General features: G+C 50.8%; 1 protein-coding gene across 1 annotated transcript in view; it reads right to left on the bottom strand.

Moving 5' to 3' along the window:
• TTC7A (tetratricopeptide repeat domain 7A) overlaps window positions 1-17,088 on the bottom strand; it is a 101,097-nt gene that overhangs the window by 62,772 nt on the left and 21,237 nt on the right. Inside the window, exons 4-6 of the mRNA XM_080913916.1 lie at window positions 13,572-13,702; window positions 11,961-12,076; window positions 402-480 (exon numbers count right to left, since the gene is read on the bottom strand). Coding sequence (XP_080770042.1) covers window positions 402-480; window positions 11,961-12,076; window positions 13,572-13,702 — 326 coding nt within the window. The remainder of the gene's footprint in view (window positions 1-401; window positions 481-11,960; window positions 12,077-13,571; window positions 13,703-17,088) is intronic.

Here is a 17,088-nt window from a genome sequence, read left to right as displayed (position 1 = left end):
GCTCTGATTTTTGGAGGAACAAAGGTCTAAAAACACAGATCTGAGTTGGGTCACGAAAGGAATTTATTAAGATCATAAAGAAGGGCTGAAGAGATGGCTCAGAGGTTAAGAGCTCTGCTCAGTTTTGTTCATGCAAGGGATGGTGGTAGATTTCAATTCTGTTCTAAGGCTAGGAGTCATTTGTCTTCAGTGCCCTGATGAAGAATAGATGAAGAGAATACCTCTCAGGCTTGGTGGGAAAGTACTCTGGGATCAATTAATAATGTCTGCTGAGAGCAGAAGAGGGTAGGCACAGGCATGCATGTGACACAGTTAGGCCAGGGGCTTCCTGCTAGGGCTTGTGCTGTCTCCCATCTAAATTGACCTCTGCATAAACCAGCGGTAGCCAACAGCCACATTACCACTTTGAAATTCTGTGTTGCTTTGGTCTCCACGGTCCTCAGAATTTCCCGGAGCTCCCTCATGCCTTTCACGATGTTCCTGGGGGAAGACAGCAAAAAGTGGGACTGTTACTAGCTAGGCTCCACAGATAACCTCATAGCCCAGCACCTAACAGGCTTCCCATCTGCTTGAGTTTTTTTTTTAACACCTTCAATCAGTGGGGTGAAAGCCAGGGTTGTACCTTCAGGACCCTTGAGGTCTAAGACAGATAAGCAGAGAAGAAAACTCCTCCAGAAACTTGGGCTTCTGATTTATAACCAACTGGACACCAAGACACCAGTACTACAAACAAGATGTCATCTTGGCCCAGGTGCCTTGGGCTGTGTTAAGTTTCTGGCCTCTTCATTTTACCCATGGTGCAACAGGTCCATGTTGAAATCCAACCTCATTGGTCCATACGACCAGGGCCTCCTCACCGTGATGACCATACCAGCCAGGTCTACTCCTTCAGGGTGTTACAGTATGACCCACACCGAGAAATAAACCTCATATCACAGCTTTGTAATCGACTCCAGGTTCTTGACCCAAACATGTAGTCAACTCTGACACTCTCCAACCCATCCCTCTGCCTATTCTGTTTCTGAAAAACGTTGGCTGTAGCATACCCGGTCCATTTTGCAACCCAAGTAGGTTGTGTCCTACAGCCTGAAAGTGGATCTCATGATCTTTGGAGGTTTCTAGCCAACAGAGAACCCCCTGGAACATCCACCAGAGGCTGGGCCCTTTGGTGGAATGCCCCATGGCTGTCTCAGCCTGACCTTCTGGAACTGTCTGGCTTTTCTCACATCTCAGCTCCCACCACACAAGCAAGTTTCTGCTGGATGGCCATAGTTCTCTCGCTAAGTCTCAGGACACACCCTCCAGGGCCTTCAGCCTTTCCCTGCCATCCTTGAAAATATCAGTTCCAACATCACTCCTTGCTCCATGACCCTCTCCTCACTCCCACAGCACTGTGTATAGGTTAGCTTCTCTCCTGAATCACACGCTGACACACAAGGTCACTTTCCACGGCTGGTGAGACTCAGGCCGTGGCTTCCTGAGGCTAAGAGCTATTTCATGTGTTCCTGAAGCCCTGGGCCACCATAGCTCCTTCTATGAAGAAAGCGTGTGCTCATCAGGAGATGACTGAGTCTGGCTCTGTTCTCCTCAGCAGAAGCTTCCTGGGGCCACAACAGACAAGGGAAAGCAGAGGCTGCTGGGCCATCACAGAGAGGGACCAAGCTGTAGCTGGTCACCAGGAAGCTACTGTCACCCCTACCTTCTCAGTCCCCAGAGAGCCTAACAACAGAACAAGTGAGCAGATCAAGTAAATTCTTTTGCCTTCAGGGAAGCTTAAAAACCAGCCAACCAACCAAACAACAACAACAACAACAAATTCCACACAAGCTCCCAAGGTTATAAATGAGGTCTTTGTAAGCCTGAGAGTGTACCAATAGACCTGGAGTAAGGTCGGTCAGTAAGCAGAAGCTGGCAGAAAGCAGGCAGGGAATCCCAGCCTCCTGACAGAGACCTCAAGGCCCGATGTTGCTACCCCTGTCCCGTATCAGGGAAGCAAGCTTACCGCTGTGGCCTGTGATCTCATCTGCAAATTACGGGCTTACGTTCAGCTCAGTGTTTGCAGATTCCTGTTGGCAATTCAATTGTTGCTGACAGACCATCACAGTATTTCTGTCTAGGTAATACTTTTGTTATACTTTCCTCCTTTTTACCTAGTAGATATCTAACTCTAATTTTAAAACAGAATACTTGAAATCATGGGTTTGTTGTGTTGGTGGTTTTTGTTTCTGCATCTCAAATATATATATATACTGAGCGCAGAAGTATTTTTAAGCAGAGAAATAATTTTCATAAGCCAGTGTGTGTGCGCTGCTTAATTCCGCTATGCTTCTCACTGAAGGCCCTCTGTCTACACGCTAGGAAATGAGGGCTCAGACCAAAGCTTTTCAAAGAACCATCAGTCCTTGGACCAGCAGCCTAACAAGTGTAACAAGGACTTGTTAGCATGACACTGCGAGAGCTGGGAAGATGCTTCAGTGGTTAAGAACACTCCTTGTTCTCAAAGAGGACCCAGGTTCTGTTCCCAGCACCCACAGGTGGCTCACAATCGTTCAGAACTCCAGTTCCAAGCCATCCGACGCCCTCTTCTGACCTCCATAGGTAAATATGTATTATACATGCACACAGGCAAAACACCCGTACACGTAAAAACAAATACATCTAAAGAAATTTTTAAAAAACAAGAAGAAATCAAGTTCTATGCCCCTAATCCTCAACAAAACTCAGGAAGCAAAGAGGAAACAGAAAGTTTTGTAAGAGCCAGAGGCCAGGGAGGACCGGACTGAAGCAGTATTTTCTAGACGTGGCAGGACTTCTGTACTTCAGATCTTACAGTAGCTGTGGCTGCATGAACAGGAAGAAGCCCACATTCCAGCACAGATGAAGAAGCCCATGAGCCCCCACCCCTAACTCAGGTTCTGGAGAAGGGAGAGTCTGTTTTCTTTAAGGGTGTGGCTACTGGTCTGACCAATGGATGCAGGTGTATGGTCCCACACCTAGGAGTATCTATTCAACACAAACTGAATGGATCATAAGAGAAAAAAAAAAAAAAAATGTGAGGTGGGAGCCAGTTATGGAGAAGGGTGGACAGTTGAGTCCACAGGCTGAGGCAAGCTGGTCCCTGGGGCTGCCTAGGGCTCTGTGGCTCCGAGGAGGCAGGCCACTCCTGGGCTGTGGGTGATTTTCCACTCCACAAGAGACCTGGCAGCCTCTTCCTTGGCAGCCTGGCTCAGGCTGCTACCAGGAGAGCAGAGCCAAGAGTGCCTAATGGTTCTTCTTCCCCAGCCGCAGGAGGGACTGTCCCCTCTGTCACTGCCAAAGAGGCTTCACATCCCAAGACCAGCAGACAGGCTGCTCCTGACGCTGGGGAAGAGGTGCTGACACCCAGGCACTGACCATTCCCGGGGCCAGAGTGCTGCATTCAGACAATCCCGTATCAGGAAGGTTTTTTGCTTGCTCTTTTACTAATCTTCAGATCCCAATGAGATTTTGGCATCTGAATAGGCTCCTGGGAATTCTTTTGCAGAGTAAATCATCACCCTCAGGCAGGTTCTGAGTAACTCCCAATTTATATTGACTATTTTTAAAGAAACAATCATACAAGAGGCCAGGACCACACAGGAGATTTGGGATCCTAGCCTGGCTCTCTGGTGTGGGAAATGCCCCCCTGCCTCAGCTTGCCCCTCTGGGAAATGTCTAGGTGGGAGTTCTCAAACGGCCCAGATGGAGCCATCCTAGCCCAACCTGCAGCTGCCTGTGCTGGGTGGAGCCAGGGGTTTTCCCAAGTCCTTTTGGCTGTCCTGTGAGAAGGCAGCTTGAAAGATCTCTTTGTTCTGGTCTCTCCTGCTGACCTTTGTGAGCCAAGCTGCCCACTTTTAACAGTATCCAAACAGAGCCTCAAACAAACCCTGGCCCAGAAACAGGCTGCATGGGGAGAAGCCAGGAAGCCGGTTATTCCAACCAAAGTCAGGTCCAACTGACCAAGAGGCGGGTCGGTGCGGTGTTAGCAGCTGAGCTAACAGGACTCCAGGAGGAAGGTGGGACACAGTAGGACAGCAGTTCTCTACCCCCAACCCCTGGAGCCAGCAGCGCAGCCCCCCCCCCACCCCCCATCCCCAGCAGCACAGCCCCGCCCCCCATCCCCAGCAGCGCAGCCCTGCCCTCATCCCCAGCAGTGATGCACTTTTTCCAAAGCCCTTGACAGTTTGCAGTCTTCAAAACTTCTCACTAGGCTCCATGGCCCCAGTGTAAGCAGAACTTTTGTGCTCAATGCCCTTAAGAAATGACTATTGTGAGCTGCTGGCAGTGGCTCACACCTCTAATCCTAGCCATAAGCAGATCCCTGAGTTCAGCCTGGTCTACAGAGTGAGTTCCAGAACAGCCAGGGCTACAGAAACCCTGTCTCTAATTTATTTATTTATCTATCTATAAAAACGAAGCAACCATTGTGGGATAGGCTGCAGCTCAGTGGTAGAGCGCTTGCCAAGCATGTAGGTGGACCTGCAATCCCTCACAACACTAGCAAATATAACAAAATAAAATACTCCCACCCAAAACCTTCTAATAGAAAACCCAAGCCTGGAAAATGCAGGGTTTTTCTGCACATCACCTGCCCAAAGCCTAACACCCAACACTTTCGACTCTGAGACCCTGGAGAAACACACCCGTCTTCTCTCCTTCTCTCCGTACGCTCACACTTCCCTCTACTGGCCACCTGAGCTCAGGTCTCCTGGAACCCAATCCACCATGCCTCCTGCTGCACTGTTGTCATCGGCAGTCATTGGGACCAAATGGAGAGAGGCTGAATGAGTGACTAACACACCCGTGGCTGCATAGAAGGCATCCGCATCCTGCCGCTCATCTCATTTCCTGGGAACTCATTGAAAACAAAAGTGTTTTGCACACCGTAGGCGCTTAATGATGAAAGCATGATTTGAAATAGAATGATATATTAGTAAGAACGGATCTTGAGAGGCTACTGGTACAGACCGGTACAGACTGGTACATACTGGTACACACAACCCTAATTAGAGGTCCCCATATGAGGTCTGTTCATGGGAGACTTCCGGTCAAAGTACCCAGGATAGTGGGACAAAGTGGCAGATCCCAGCCACCGGAGGACAAGATCAGGGGAAGTTCCATGGTTATCCAGCTGTTCCTTTTCACCACAGACCCAGATCATCTACCTCAAAAACCAAAGCCTTCCACCTTGAGAGTCAAGCTAAGCATGAAAGACAGAGGTCGCCAGGTGCAGAGTTCACGCAAAAGGTGGGCTCTCTTTCCCAACGCGTTGGGGAAGGTTCAGGAAGCGGGCACAAACAGCAAATGCAGGCTGTGCCCTGACGGAGGTCTTCCTGTCCGCCCAGAGCAGACACAGGAAGCAGAGAGACAGCGCGAGCTTTGTCGGTGAGTCTTCCACATCTCTGAACCCAGTGAGAACAACCTGGCCCCTCCCCCAGGCTTGCAGACACATGCACGCGTGCAGTCACCGGAAACACTACTGCCAACGATCTAAAGTGACACTCACTCTTGTAGTTCGCTCCTAACAGACGAGTTAGGGTAACTTGGGGGTAAGGGGTTGATTTGTTGGTTGATTGATCAATTGATTGCAGGGCTAAAGGTGCCACCTAGCCAGGGCAGCAGTGAGGAAGGCACACCATTCTCTCGTTGGGGTGCGCTATAAAGTGCGGATTGCCGTAGGAATTAAATCAACACAGTATAAAGCACACAGACCACCTGGCCATCTCACTCCAAGCTGAGCAGAAAATGGGTTCTGCTGGCTCTAGACAGAAGGAAGGGGAACAACGACCCAGAGAGAAACGTCCCGTCCCCTTGCCTATCACTGTGTTTTTGACAGATGCCTGAGGGCACTCCGTCTTGTTGTCAGAGACAGGGCTGCCAGCTTTCTCAGCTCGCTTGTGTTTCCTTGCCCCCTCCCAGTCCTCTGCTGCCTAACCTCTAAAGCTGCTCATTGCAGGCCCAAGCTCCTCCCTTAGGCTCCTCCACAGGCAGGACTCTAGGCCCAGCTGGCTACCAGTGCCCTCTCCAGCATTCAGTGAGGTGCCCCCTCCCGGAGGCTCAGGAACCACCAAACTGCCTGGGGCCAGACTCCAACTGGAATCCGGGCCTGCCCTCTAGTGGCTCAGAGGGGAAGCGTGAAGAGAGTGAAGGCCTTTCTGGCCCCATCCTGTTCACAGGATGCTTTTTATGCTCAGGTTTTCTAATTGAGCTCCTTTAGTTAGGAACACTATTACCTAACACAAAGGACAAGATCATCCGGAGAGAATCAGCTGCTAAATCAGTAGGGCAAGGCCCTTGGAAAACATGAATGTCACTCAGACATATGAGTAACTGGGCACCAGACTTGGCCAGGATCACAGAGGCGTAGGCTTCTGGAAGATCAGAATATGAAGAAAGCTGTGGGGAGGAAGTGAATGCCACCTACTGTGCACAGTGGACAAGACCCGACTGAGCAGGGGACAGCAAAGGCAGAGGTGGGGGTGGGTTGAGTGCTCTGTGAGACCAATAGGGTGGCTTGGTTCGGCTCCACCCCCAGGGCTCAGCCAAGGCTTCCACCGCGGGCACCAACCCCACACCCCTCATCCACCTCATCCCAGGCAGCAACCCACTTCCCTGCTTCTTTGGCCCTGCCTGAACCGGTTCACAGGTCCAACCACAGAGCAAGGGTGCACAGAGGGGGCTGGGGCTCGTAGGGAATGAGCTTCTGGGTCTCTGGGCGGTCTCAGACCAAGTCTGTTTCTCCACTGCTGGGGAAACCTCCTGCACACTGAAAGGGCTTTTCTTACTTTCCCAAGACCCCAAGAACTCAGATGTGCAGCGCCATAGCCAACACAGCTAGACTTCACCCTGGAGCATCTTCACGTTAGGCTAAGACAATGGCTGTCTGCTTCCCGCCTCAGCCTCCACGGATGCCTGTGGATGCACTTTTGGTTGTCATTCTTCGTGGGGCACTTCTGGCATGCAAAGGTAAAGGCCAGAGACATTGATAAAACCTACCATGGCTGCCAGATAGTTTAAAAACAGTTTTAAAAGAAATTTTGGGCTAAGGAGACTAACACATCTGTTTAAGAACAATATTAGAGTCTGGGATTCCCCCAGGAGCATACGACTCTGGCCAAAGGACAATATGTGATTGCTCAGATCCCTAATGCAGACCTACTGTGGGCAGGGTAAGCTGTGTTGGGATTACATAACTTGCAAAACTTTCGGTGGAGGCTCAGACAGGCTCAGGCACATGCCAGCTTCCACGGCCACCCAAGGACCTGTGGCTCCGGACAAATCCCCTTCCTCCTCTTTTCCTTAGTAAAAGAAGGAGTATATCTGTTCACAGACTTACGCGGAAGGCAGCACCCTCTGCCTGTCATGCAGAGCCGAGAAAGAGTTCCAAGAAATCATCTGTAGCCCAGGGGGGCCCAGAGCACCGTAGCTTCCGCTTCGAAGAAGTCTGTAAATTCAGAGGCTGTGGCTGGTCCTCATGGGCCACAGGAAACCGACAGAAGCTGAGTAACTGCCACGTGTCCCCGGGACTTGTACTTACTCCCAGGCTGTTTACTTGGCACGGAGTGATTAATTTCCACTCCTCTTTATGAGCTGTGGCTAGGGTGGAGCTGGGCTTCTGGGAATGTGTGCTTCAGGGGCAAAAGGATGAAGGGAGGGAACTATCCCAGTCACATGGAACGAAAAAAGCATCGGAACGGACTTGCCCTTTCAGAGGGAGTGTGGACAAGGTAACACCTCTACCCGCTGGGCGTCCCCTGTACACACACTCTCACACACATCTTCCTTGCTTCAGCATGCAGACGCAGATGGGAGTAAGCAAGGAGCTAGAGAAAGCAGGGAGGATGGAAGACCTCCAGCCAGAGCCGTCCTCTGAGCATGTGACTGAGTCACAGAGAAACAAAAGGAACCAAGTCAGTGCACTGAAGATCCATTCACAGGCACCAAATACCAACCAAGAGCGCAGTCCTTTCCATACCCCAAACCTCAGAGACAGGTGGGGCTGACCAGAGTCTCAGGGCATGGGGTTGGCCCTGTCCCTCAGGAGTGAAGTCGGGCCACATGACCTTCTTCAGAGGTGTATCTACAAAGCACTCGGTCCAGTCTGGCACTCATCAGGTCCTGATAACTGCTCTCTCTCCTTCCTACCTGGCTGTCCTTGATGCTTTAACTTCCACACCTGTGGAATGGCGGTGAGGAAAGGGGCGTGGGAGAGAGGAGAGGGCACCGTGGGGGTGTGTATGGGGGGGGGTAACAGCGGCACCTCCCCAGAAAGATAGAACCAGAGAGTAAAGGAACTCACTGGGGTTATAGAGCTGCCTTTGATTCGAGTCCCCTCGTGACTGACTTTCCACACAGGAGCCTGGCCACAGCGCCAGCCAAGCGTGAACAGGCTCTGGGAAGCTGCTGCTAAGCCCCAGGCACTTAGAGAGCTAGGTGGGACCATAGGAACAGGACTCAGGCTATGGGCAGCACAGTCTTTTCAGTAAGACTGCCAGGGCTGTTGTGGCACATGCCTGTAATGCCGGCACTCGGGATGTGCAGACAGAAAGATCGGAAGTTCAAGACCATCCTCAGCTGCGTAGAGTTCAGAAAGGAATGGCAGCTCCAAGTACCTGTCAGACAGACCAACGGTCATGATCTTGGCTCCAGCCAGGACAAACTGCTTTTGTTTTCTCTGCTTCTGTTTCCCACGTGAGAGGTAGAGAGGCTAAGTAAGGTCTACCTCAGAGAACTGTTGGAGGACTGAAATATGTGAGCAAAACACCTCACAAATGCCTGCTGGAAAAGAAACAAGTAGATGAGGACACCAGCTGCTAGAACAGTTATTTACTGCATGAATGGCTGGAGAGAGTTCATTAGAACTGTCCCTGTCTTACAGAGCTTATTGCAAAGGGATCTGTATACAAGACGCCCCACTTTCCTTTGTGTCCGGCTGACTCCTAGACCCCGTGTAAATAAAGATGGTAAAAGAGCAGGGAACAGTGGCACGCCCCTTTCATCCCAGCACTCAGAGGCAGGAGGATTTCTTTCAGTTTGAGGACAGCCTGAGTTACAGAGTGAGACCCTGTCTTGAAACCCCTCCACCACCTCAAACAAACAAACAAACAAAACAGGTAAATACTGGTTTGCTTTAAGGTCTCCAATCACTCAGATCTGCAGAAAGACAAGTTATGAATTAATGAATGAGTGAGTGAATGAATGCGTGACTGAATGAATGAATGAATGAATGTGGCTGTTCTAATGACAGCTTTATTTATAGAAACAGGCCAATCTGCTGTGGAAGCTCACACTGGGTTTCATAAGGGGCTGACAGCTTTAACAAACGACCCCTGACCTTCCCTCAAGGCTCCAAAGCAGGGAACTGCCAGAGGCGGGGTGGGCGTGGGAGGAATGTGAGACCCAGTGAGGTCAGGACAATGGCAGACCCAAGCTACAGTCTCTAGGCCGTAAAAAGAGGAACCAGATTGCTACACCACAGTCTCTGAAGCAACTGAAGAAACCAAAAAAACCCAACAACAGATGTGGAGGTGGGTGTGGGGCTCCAGGCTCCTCAGTGCCTCTGTGCTCCGGGGGTCCCTCCATAGCTACAGGTGATCTGGGGAGCGCTGTGGACAGCCCCACCCCGAGCAGAGAGCTGTCAGGGCTTTCTGAGCCTTCAGATCCACGTGTCTGTGTCAAATGGGGACCCCGACACTCCTAACCTTGTACTTAGGAGACTAAAGCAAGAAAAATTCAAGGTGTAGAACTTATACCCAGGTGAGCAGCCTATCCAACCATGAACTGCACTGAAAAAGAAACTAAAAGTGGCTGTCCATGTTCCTGGTTTTGACGTTCCAAGAAGTTGTGACAGCAGCACTCTGGGAGGTAGGTGCTCATTTATGGTTTAATACCCACAGTGCTGCACGGCAGACATGGTCCTGCCGCTATTTCACAAGCAGAGAAACAGATTTAGAGAGGGGACACGCTCCTGGCCATGCAAGCTCTGGCAGAAGGGTGTGCACTGGCTCCCAAGGTGCTGGTTTTCATGAAGGGCACTACGTAGGCCAGACCGGTTAAAGCCGGTATTCACTGCTGACCAACTTAACCTTCAGCCTGTCATTGACCCTTTACAGGGAAAACCTGTGGCCCCAGCCCTGGAAAACCACCATAGACATTTTGGGGTCTCTTGTCTGTGTTTTCCAATGCACACATGTATAGAATGAATGAATGAATGAGAATGAATGAATGTGGCTGTTCTCATGACAGGTTTTTTTTATAGAAACAGGTTGTAGCCAATCTGCTGTGGAGGCTCACACTGGGCTTCATAAGGGGCTGACAACTTACCTAGCAACACTTTTTTCTATAAAAAAAATTCTATAAATTCTAAAGTACATACTGCTCATAGCTATGAGCCGCTCACAGTCCTGTGCCCAGTGTTGGTGGGGAAAGGAATGTGGGTGCGTACATTACGCCTGAAGTCAACCCAGGGTTAGGTGGGCACAAACACGCAGTGACCTGTGGCCTGTAGCTGAAAGAAGGCTTTGGCTGGGCCCTGGGTATAAGCTGATCCCGGGAGAGGGTTCTGGCCAAATAAAGCTTATAAACAGTGAGTAGAAAGACAGAAAGACTCTTGAGACAGGAGGCCAAACAGAACAGACGGTAGACCTTTAGGACAGGCAAAGAGCTGTAAAGTTCTCTAGGCCTCATTTGATCTGGAGGTGAGGGTGCTCCAAGTGTCCTGTGTCTCCCACACAGCAGGGGTCAGTGTTTCTGTCCAAGAGCAGCCCTGTTGCACCAAACATCCCTGGAGAGTCAGGCTATATCACTTTCGGGATGCAGGATGTCTCTAAACTCTGTCCTCGTTACCTAAAATAAAGGAGTACGGCTCGGTGAGGCCACTCCCTGGAGGTAGAAGTAGCTAAGATGGATGTATGTAAGGATTTTGCCTGGGCCTTGGGGAGACCTGTGTCTGTCTCTCTCCCCTCCTACTCCATGTTGGGGGTGCTGAGAGGGGTATACTGCAGGAATTCCTGAGCAAGATAAAGGGTCCCAGGTGGAAACGGCTTACCTCCTCTTACCTCCTCACACTTCTCACGCCTAGTAGGGTCCCAGGAGAGGAAGCCCTGGAGCCATCACCCTTGGGAACTAATCTATATTCTGTCGCCATGGGCAAAGCCCCAAGTTCTCCAAACCTGTTTTCCTTGCTTGTGAAACAGCAGGGAGGGCCACGCCTGCCTCTCAGCATCGTGGATAGAGACCGTGAGTGGGCACCTCTCAGTGTGGACAGGGACCCTGAGTGGGCACCTCTCAGTGTGGACAGGGACCGTGAGTGAACACCTCTCAGCCTCCTGGTGTCACAGCTTAGAACATCCAGCAGCACCGGGTCTGGGAGTTTGGGGCGCCAGGACACGTGGAGGGTGGCTCATTGAAATGGCATGGAGCCTCCAGACCCTGCTGGTGTATCTCCTCTCCTGGGTCACTCTGTGGAAGCTGGTCATTTAGGAAGTGAACTGCTCCCAGGCTGTGGACTGCTCTAGCAAATCCCTGATCCGGAGAGTGGGCTGTGGAGGCTGCGGTTTGCAGCTGAGTGGGTGGGCTGGCAGCAGCTATTTGGGAGTGACACCTAGACTGATTGACGGCTCTGGTCTATTGGTTAACGTCAAGACTGAACTAAATTGTAAGTCATCATCGTAGATATGGTCTGTTTCAAGGCCAAGAGTAGAGAAAACACAATATTTGGTTTTCCTAACTAAACAGATGCCACATGCATCACAGTTAAAGGAGAAGAATGAAGTGACATTTTACAGAACATGTCACACCAAAAACAATGCAGGGGCTTTAAAGGTCTCCCAAAACTCCGTCCTCTGAACACCTCGTCTGACAGGGCCTGAACCAACCCAGTCATGTGCAATCCTCAGGAAAGCCCACACACACTTGGTCTTGCTGGGCCAGCAGCCACCTACCCCTTCTTCAGGTTCTTCACATAAGCGCTCTGGAGGGCAGCTTCCAAGAAGTAGGACAGTTCATAGTCAGCCGACAGACCACCTTTCAGGTGTCTTGATGTGCTGTTGTTTGAGGTCTGAGAAGGGAATAGTAAGGGAAAGTGGTCACCTAAGTGTCCAAAAGTGCGGCTTGCTCATCAGACACTCTTGACACTTGAAGGAGACGTCTATGAAAGAGACAAATGTCAAGATCTCCTGACATAGCTGACTGTTGATGACCCAAACAACCTTCATGACGGTCAACTCAACCAAATCTCTAAGCAACCTCTGCTAGAAAAAGGGTCCTGAGTCCTGACTACAGCCTCTCCTCCTCTTGATATCCAACCAAGCCAGGGTAGTTGGTTTCACACTCCAAAAAGGGCAACGTGGCCCTCAGAGGACATCTGATTGTTCCAGTTCAGGGTGTGAGCTTCTGATGTCCAGAGGTACTGACATCACACACTAGGGTGCTACTTACTTACAGCGAAGAAGATCCCAGACTCAAACGCCAACAGCATGGAGGTCAAAAGTCCCTTAACTAAGGACATGACTGGCCCAAGGTGGACCGTTCTGGAAGGGCCCACTATGAGAACAGCTGGTCGCTGACTCTGCCATTTACACAGCACAAGTTCAGATGTCTCCCAGACTCCCATAGCTTTCAGTTCTCAACAACCCCTTCCTTCAGGTGTAGTTCTAACTCATACTGGCTCACACCGACCAGATATCTATCCAGCAGTTCTGCTTGTGCGCCACAAGGATGTGGACAAGCATTAGAGATGTGCCTGATGCTCCTACAATGCTAACCATTGACTGCATGAACTTGGTGGGGGCGGGGGGGGGGTGGGTAACTAAGTTCAGCCCTCCTCATCTGAAAAACAGCATCTAATTTTTTATCCGACAGTGAGAAAGTTAAGTGACAGACCGTAGTGGTGTATGTCATGGGGTGGGGGGGCAGTGGGGGGTTCTCAATAAAGAGAGGAGCTGAGATTTCCCCAACAAGACTCAGTGGGCTGATACCACCCCATATACAGTTAGGACAGGTCACCATAGGAAGGTGGGAACTGTGGGGCTGAGAACTCACTCAAATCCTGCTGGGTGCCTGTGTCCACCTCTGACAGGCTTGAAGAATGGGCACCAAGCTCACCCTTCCCGGAAGTGCAGCAAAACTCTCCTGAGGTGCGGGAAAGCAGGGAAGGATGCTGAATGGCAGTCAGCCTGACCCTACACTGTCCTTTGAGGGGCCAGTAGCTTGATCTCTCTAAACCTCATTACTAGGCAGGGCTGCATGTGACACCTCTGTCCCAGGGCTGCTGACAGGAGTGATCAACTATAAACAGGGGTATGACATCTAGCCCTGCAAGTTCAGCTCACCATAGGGTTCCTGCTCCTCACAGGTGACACAGACCCATTTATTTATTAATTAAAAGCCTCCTCTTGTGGTAAAGAGGCCCTAAGAGAATCATGCACCATACTGAGTTTTCTAACCAAAGAAGTCGAGTGTCGGGAAAGGAGGTGCCTTCTGATCTCCAGGAGGACAAATAATGTGCTCACAAGGAAGCAACTATCTGTGTAGCACCCTATTTCCCCACTCACCTTCTCCAGCTCCTGCAGGAACACCTGAGCCACCCAGGAGGCCCTCTCAAAACAGGCAACCACTTCCTCCTCCCGCTCAGTCAGGCGGATGTGGGAGGCCACGGAGTTGGGCAGGCGTTCCAGGGAGAGGCCTGCCGGAGAAACAGAGAGCCTCAGACCTATCCAGCTTAGGCCTGGACTCCAGGCCCTTCCCATGGACACAGGGTAGGTGCATCTGAGGGGGTACATGGAATGTAACAGGCGTGGAATGTAGGTTTGTGGAGGGGAGGGAAAAGCTGAAGCAACAGTGGTGTTAGCAGGAGCCAGGACCAAGCCACGACCCAGGACTAGGCACTGGGTCCACGTGGTGAGTTTCACAGTACCATCTCTGCCCACCCTTGCAATGCAAGATTGTCCGTGGATCGTCCCTCTCCTGGGAGGTGTCTGTGTAGACAGGCTATCCACTTGCAGTGTTCACCTGATGCTCTGGCCCCTATCTTTTGCCACCAGCATCCCACTTTTCCACTGCCATCCCTCCACAGTCTCAGCATGAGGACACAGTCCCAGGTTAGGGGGATGAATATGGCCCAATGTGAGCCCATAGGAACCAGTCTCATATCACTACTCAATTCGGTGACATTGTTAAGCGGGTGCCAGAGGCTAACCTGGAAATGCTAGAGGGAAATCCACCTTAAAACATTTCTAGGGCTGGAGAGTCCACTCCGCCATTAAGAGTATTGGTTGCTCTTCCAGAGGCTACGGTTCTGTTCTGAACACAGTGTTGTGTCTCCCAGAGTGATCCAATGCCCTCTTCTTACCTCAGTGGGCACCAGGTGTGCATGTGGCTCACAGACTTACATGTAGGCAAACCATTCATACACATAAAATAGTAAATAAATCTAAAGAATAATCATAATGTCTCGCCAAACTTAGGGACACATCCTTATAATCTTAGCAGTCAAGAGGCTGGGGCAGGAGGATCGTGAGTTTGAGAACTACTCAAGACAACTTACTAAGATCTCATCTCAGGGAAAACAAAAAACAAAAACCTAAACCAGCCAAACAAAACTAATGTCTGCACAGAGTGACGATAAATGACACTACTGAACTGTACACACCAAAATGACAACATTTTATATCCTGTCATCTTCTTCACTACATCTAAAGTGTATTTAAAACAATACGCAGATAGCTCCGAGAGCCAAACAAAAGTGAATAAACCAATCTGCACCAGGCCAAGAAGGAAACACATTGGTGGACATATAGAGGTGGAGGAGAAAGTCCACACGGGATGATGATCAGACATGCCTGAAAAGAGAGAGGCCAAATACAGTTCTGGATGCCAGCATACTGTTTTCCCTGAAGCGCTACCATTTGAAAGGTCCAAGTGTGAGCCAACACCCATCCACACACCCACATACATGATGATTCCTGAGTTTCCTTCCTTCCCCTCTCTCCCCACTCCTCCCCCTCTCTCCTTCTCTCCTTCCCCTTCCTCTCTCCTTCTCTCCCCTCCCCTCCCTCTCTCCCTCCCCTCCTTCTCTCCCTCCCCTCCCCTCCCTCTCTCTCTCCCCTCCCTCTCTCCCTCCCCTCCCTCTCTCCTTCCCCTCGCCTCCCTCCCTCCATCCCCCCTCTTTCCCTCTCCCCTCCCTTCCCTCTTTCCTGTCCTTCCCCTGGTTTGTCAAAGTCAATTGCTAGCAGCTAACACAGACCTAACTAGAGAATGCCGGCCTTGGGGCAAATATTTCCCCTTGAGCAGAACCAATGTGTCTCTCACCTTTGTGTCCCACAATCCCTTGTGTGTAACTAAGGCTGAAGACAGCCATTAGAAACGCAGTCCCCTAAGCCTCACCAACTAGCTGATCCTCCACCCCTTCTCCAGGTTGCCTCTCTCCAGTGGGTAGACACCATAGTCTACTACCCCGACTGTACACTGCTTCCAGGAGACCTTTCCAAAGTCCCCAGAGATCTTCCTGCTACAGAGGAGGCTTCACACCATACCCTCTGAAACCTATCTAGATCACCTCTCCAGCCTTGTTTCCTACCCCACCTACTTCATCCATCCCAACTCCTGGCTGCTTGAGATACCGTCTCAGCTTGCCTGAGCTGTCCTCACCTGGACTTCGACACCCTACCAAGTCCACAAGGCTACCAATCACCTTCTGACCTAACAGATGCCACCTCTTCTGGGGGGTCCTTCTGGAACAAATCTCACCCTGGTTATACTTCTCAGGCCTCGCTGTTTCATACTCATTTTCAGTTTGACTCCCCAGGAGGTTGTAGGCCCCCTCTAGCCCCAGCCCAATGGTGTTCAACCGTCCCCCACCGGGCACAGACTGGGTACTAGACCAGCACAGGCTGTCTGAGTGAAGAGAAGCCCAGTCATGGCTGACAGAGCACAAAGTGCTCTACAAATACAAGGAAAGGAGTTAGCATTATTTTCCTTGGCTAGATATCAACACACATGGATTCTGTGACTTTGCTTTCCTTGCCAGGCAGGAGTATGACCATGTCTGAAGGCTGGGAAGCTCAGCCTGGGGGGAGGTAGGTGCAGAACGGGAAGGCCATTGCTCAACACAAAGCTCCAGTTACCTAGGTCACTGAGTGTCAACATGGTGCCTGCCAAGTGACTCACTATGAAGAGCAGAAGCCTCCTCACTCTTGAGGACCAGGAAGGAGGAAGAAAGAAAGAAGGCAAGAAGCAGACTTTGTGACCTCTTCCATAGCTGGCCCAAGCCTCTTTCTCTGGGTGTGCTGCGTGTCACAGTACAAGGGGGTGGGACGAGAACAGAGAAGAAGACCAGCCCAGAAGACTATCTCTTGGCTGATCCCAAGAGATACAGAGTGGATCTCCTCCAAGGCAGCAGCCCTGAGGTCCCCAGAGAGGTGTTATAGTGGGCTCCCTTCTGCACACTTCTAGTCAGCCTGCTGGCTTCCACAGTCTGGCTCCTGAAAGGGTAAATTGAGGCCTCCACTTTCCCTGTGCTATGGCTGTCCCCGCTCCCTGTTCCCATTTGAAGCTTGCCACCCTGTTTTTCCAAGAATTGTAAACCCATTCATTGTTCCTAGTATGCTCAAAGCTAAGACTACCTCTTCCCTGAGACTTTCTGCAATGTTTAGTATAGACGGGTACAGTGGTAACAAGTTGAGCACGTCTAAAAAAATAATTTTTTGGACTGTGTAAAGTGAGGTAGAAAGGCCCACCTCAAATGTGGGCAGACTGTTCTATGAGCCGTGGTTCTGGAACAGTATTCACTGCTCTGTTTCCTGACCCTGACCAGGAAGGTGCTGTGACCTGCAATGCCTTCGCTCGCCATCAGGGGATCTCTGTTCCAACCTTAAGCTGGAATAAACCTGTCTTCCTTGACTTGCCTTTATCAGAGATCCGTCTCAGCAAGGGGGAAGCAGCTAATCCCCTCTCCTGGTTACGTTCCCTTCCCTCTGACTCAGCAGAGGATGTGAACTTCATTTCCCACTTTGTGTTCGGTTGTCTGGGTGGTTCTCAGATGAAACCCAGTCTGACACATCCCAGGCGGAG

This window comes from Micromys minutus, assembly GCF_963924665.1.
Source record: "Micromys minutus genome assembly, chromosome: 3".
Taxonomy (NCBI): Eukaryota; Metazoa; Chordata; class Mammalia; order Rodentia; family Muridae; genus Micromys; species Micromys minutus.
Note: the sequence above shows the minus strand (reverse complement) of the source record. Positions and strands in the feature narration are given on the sequence as shown.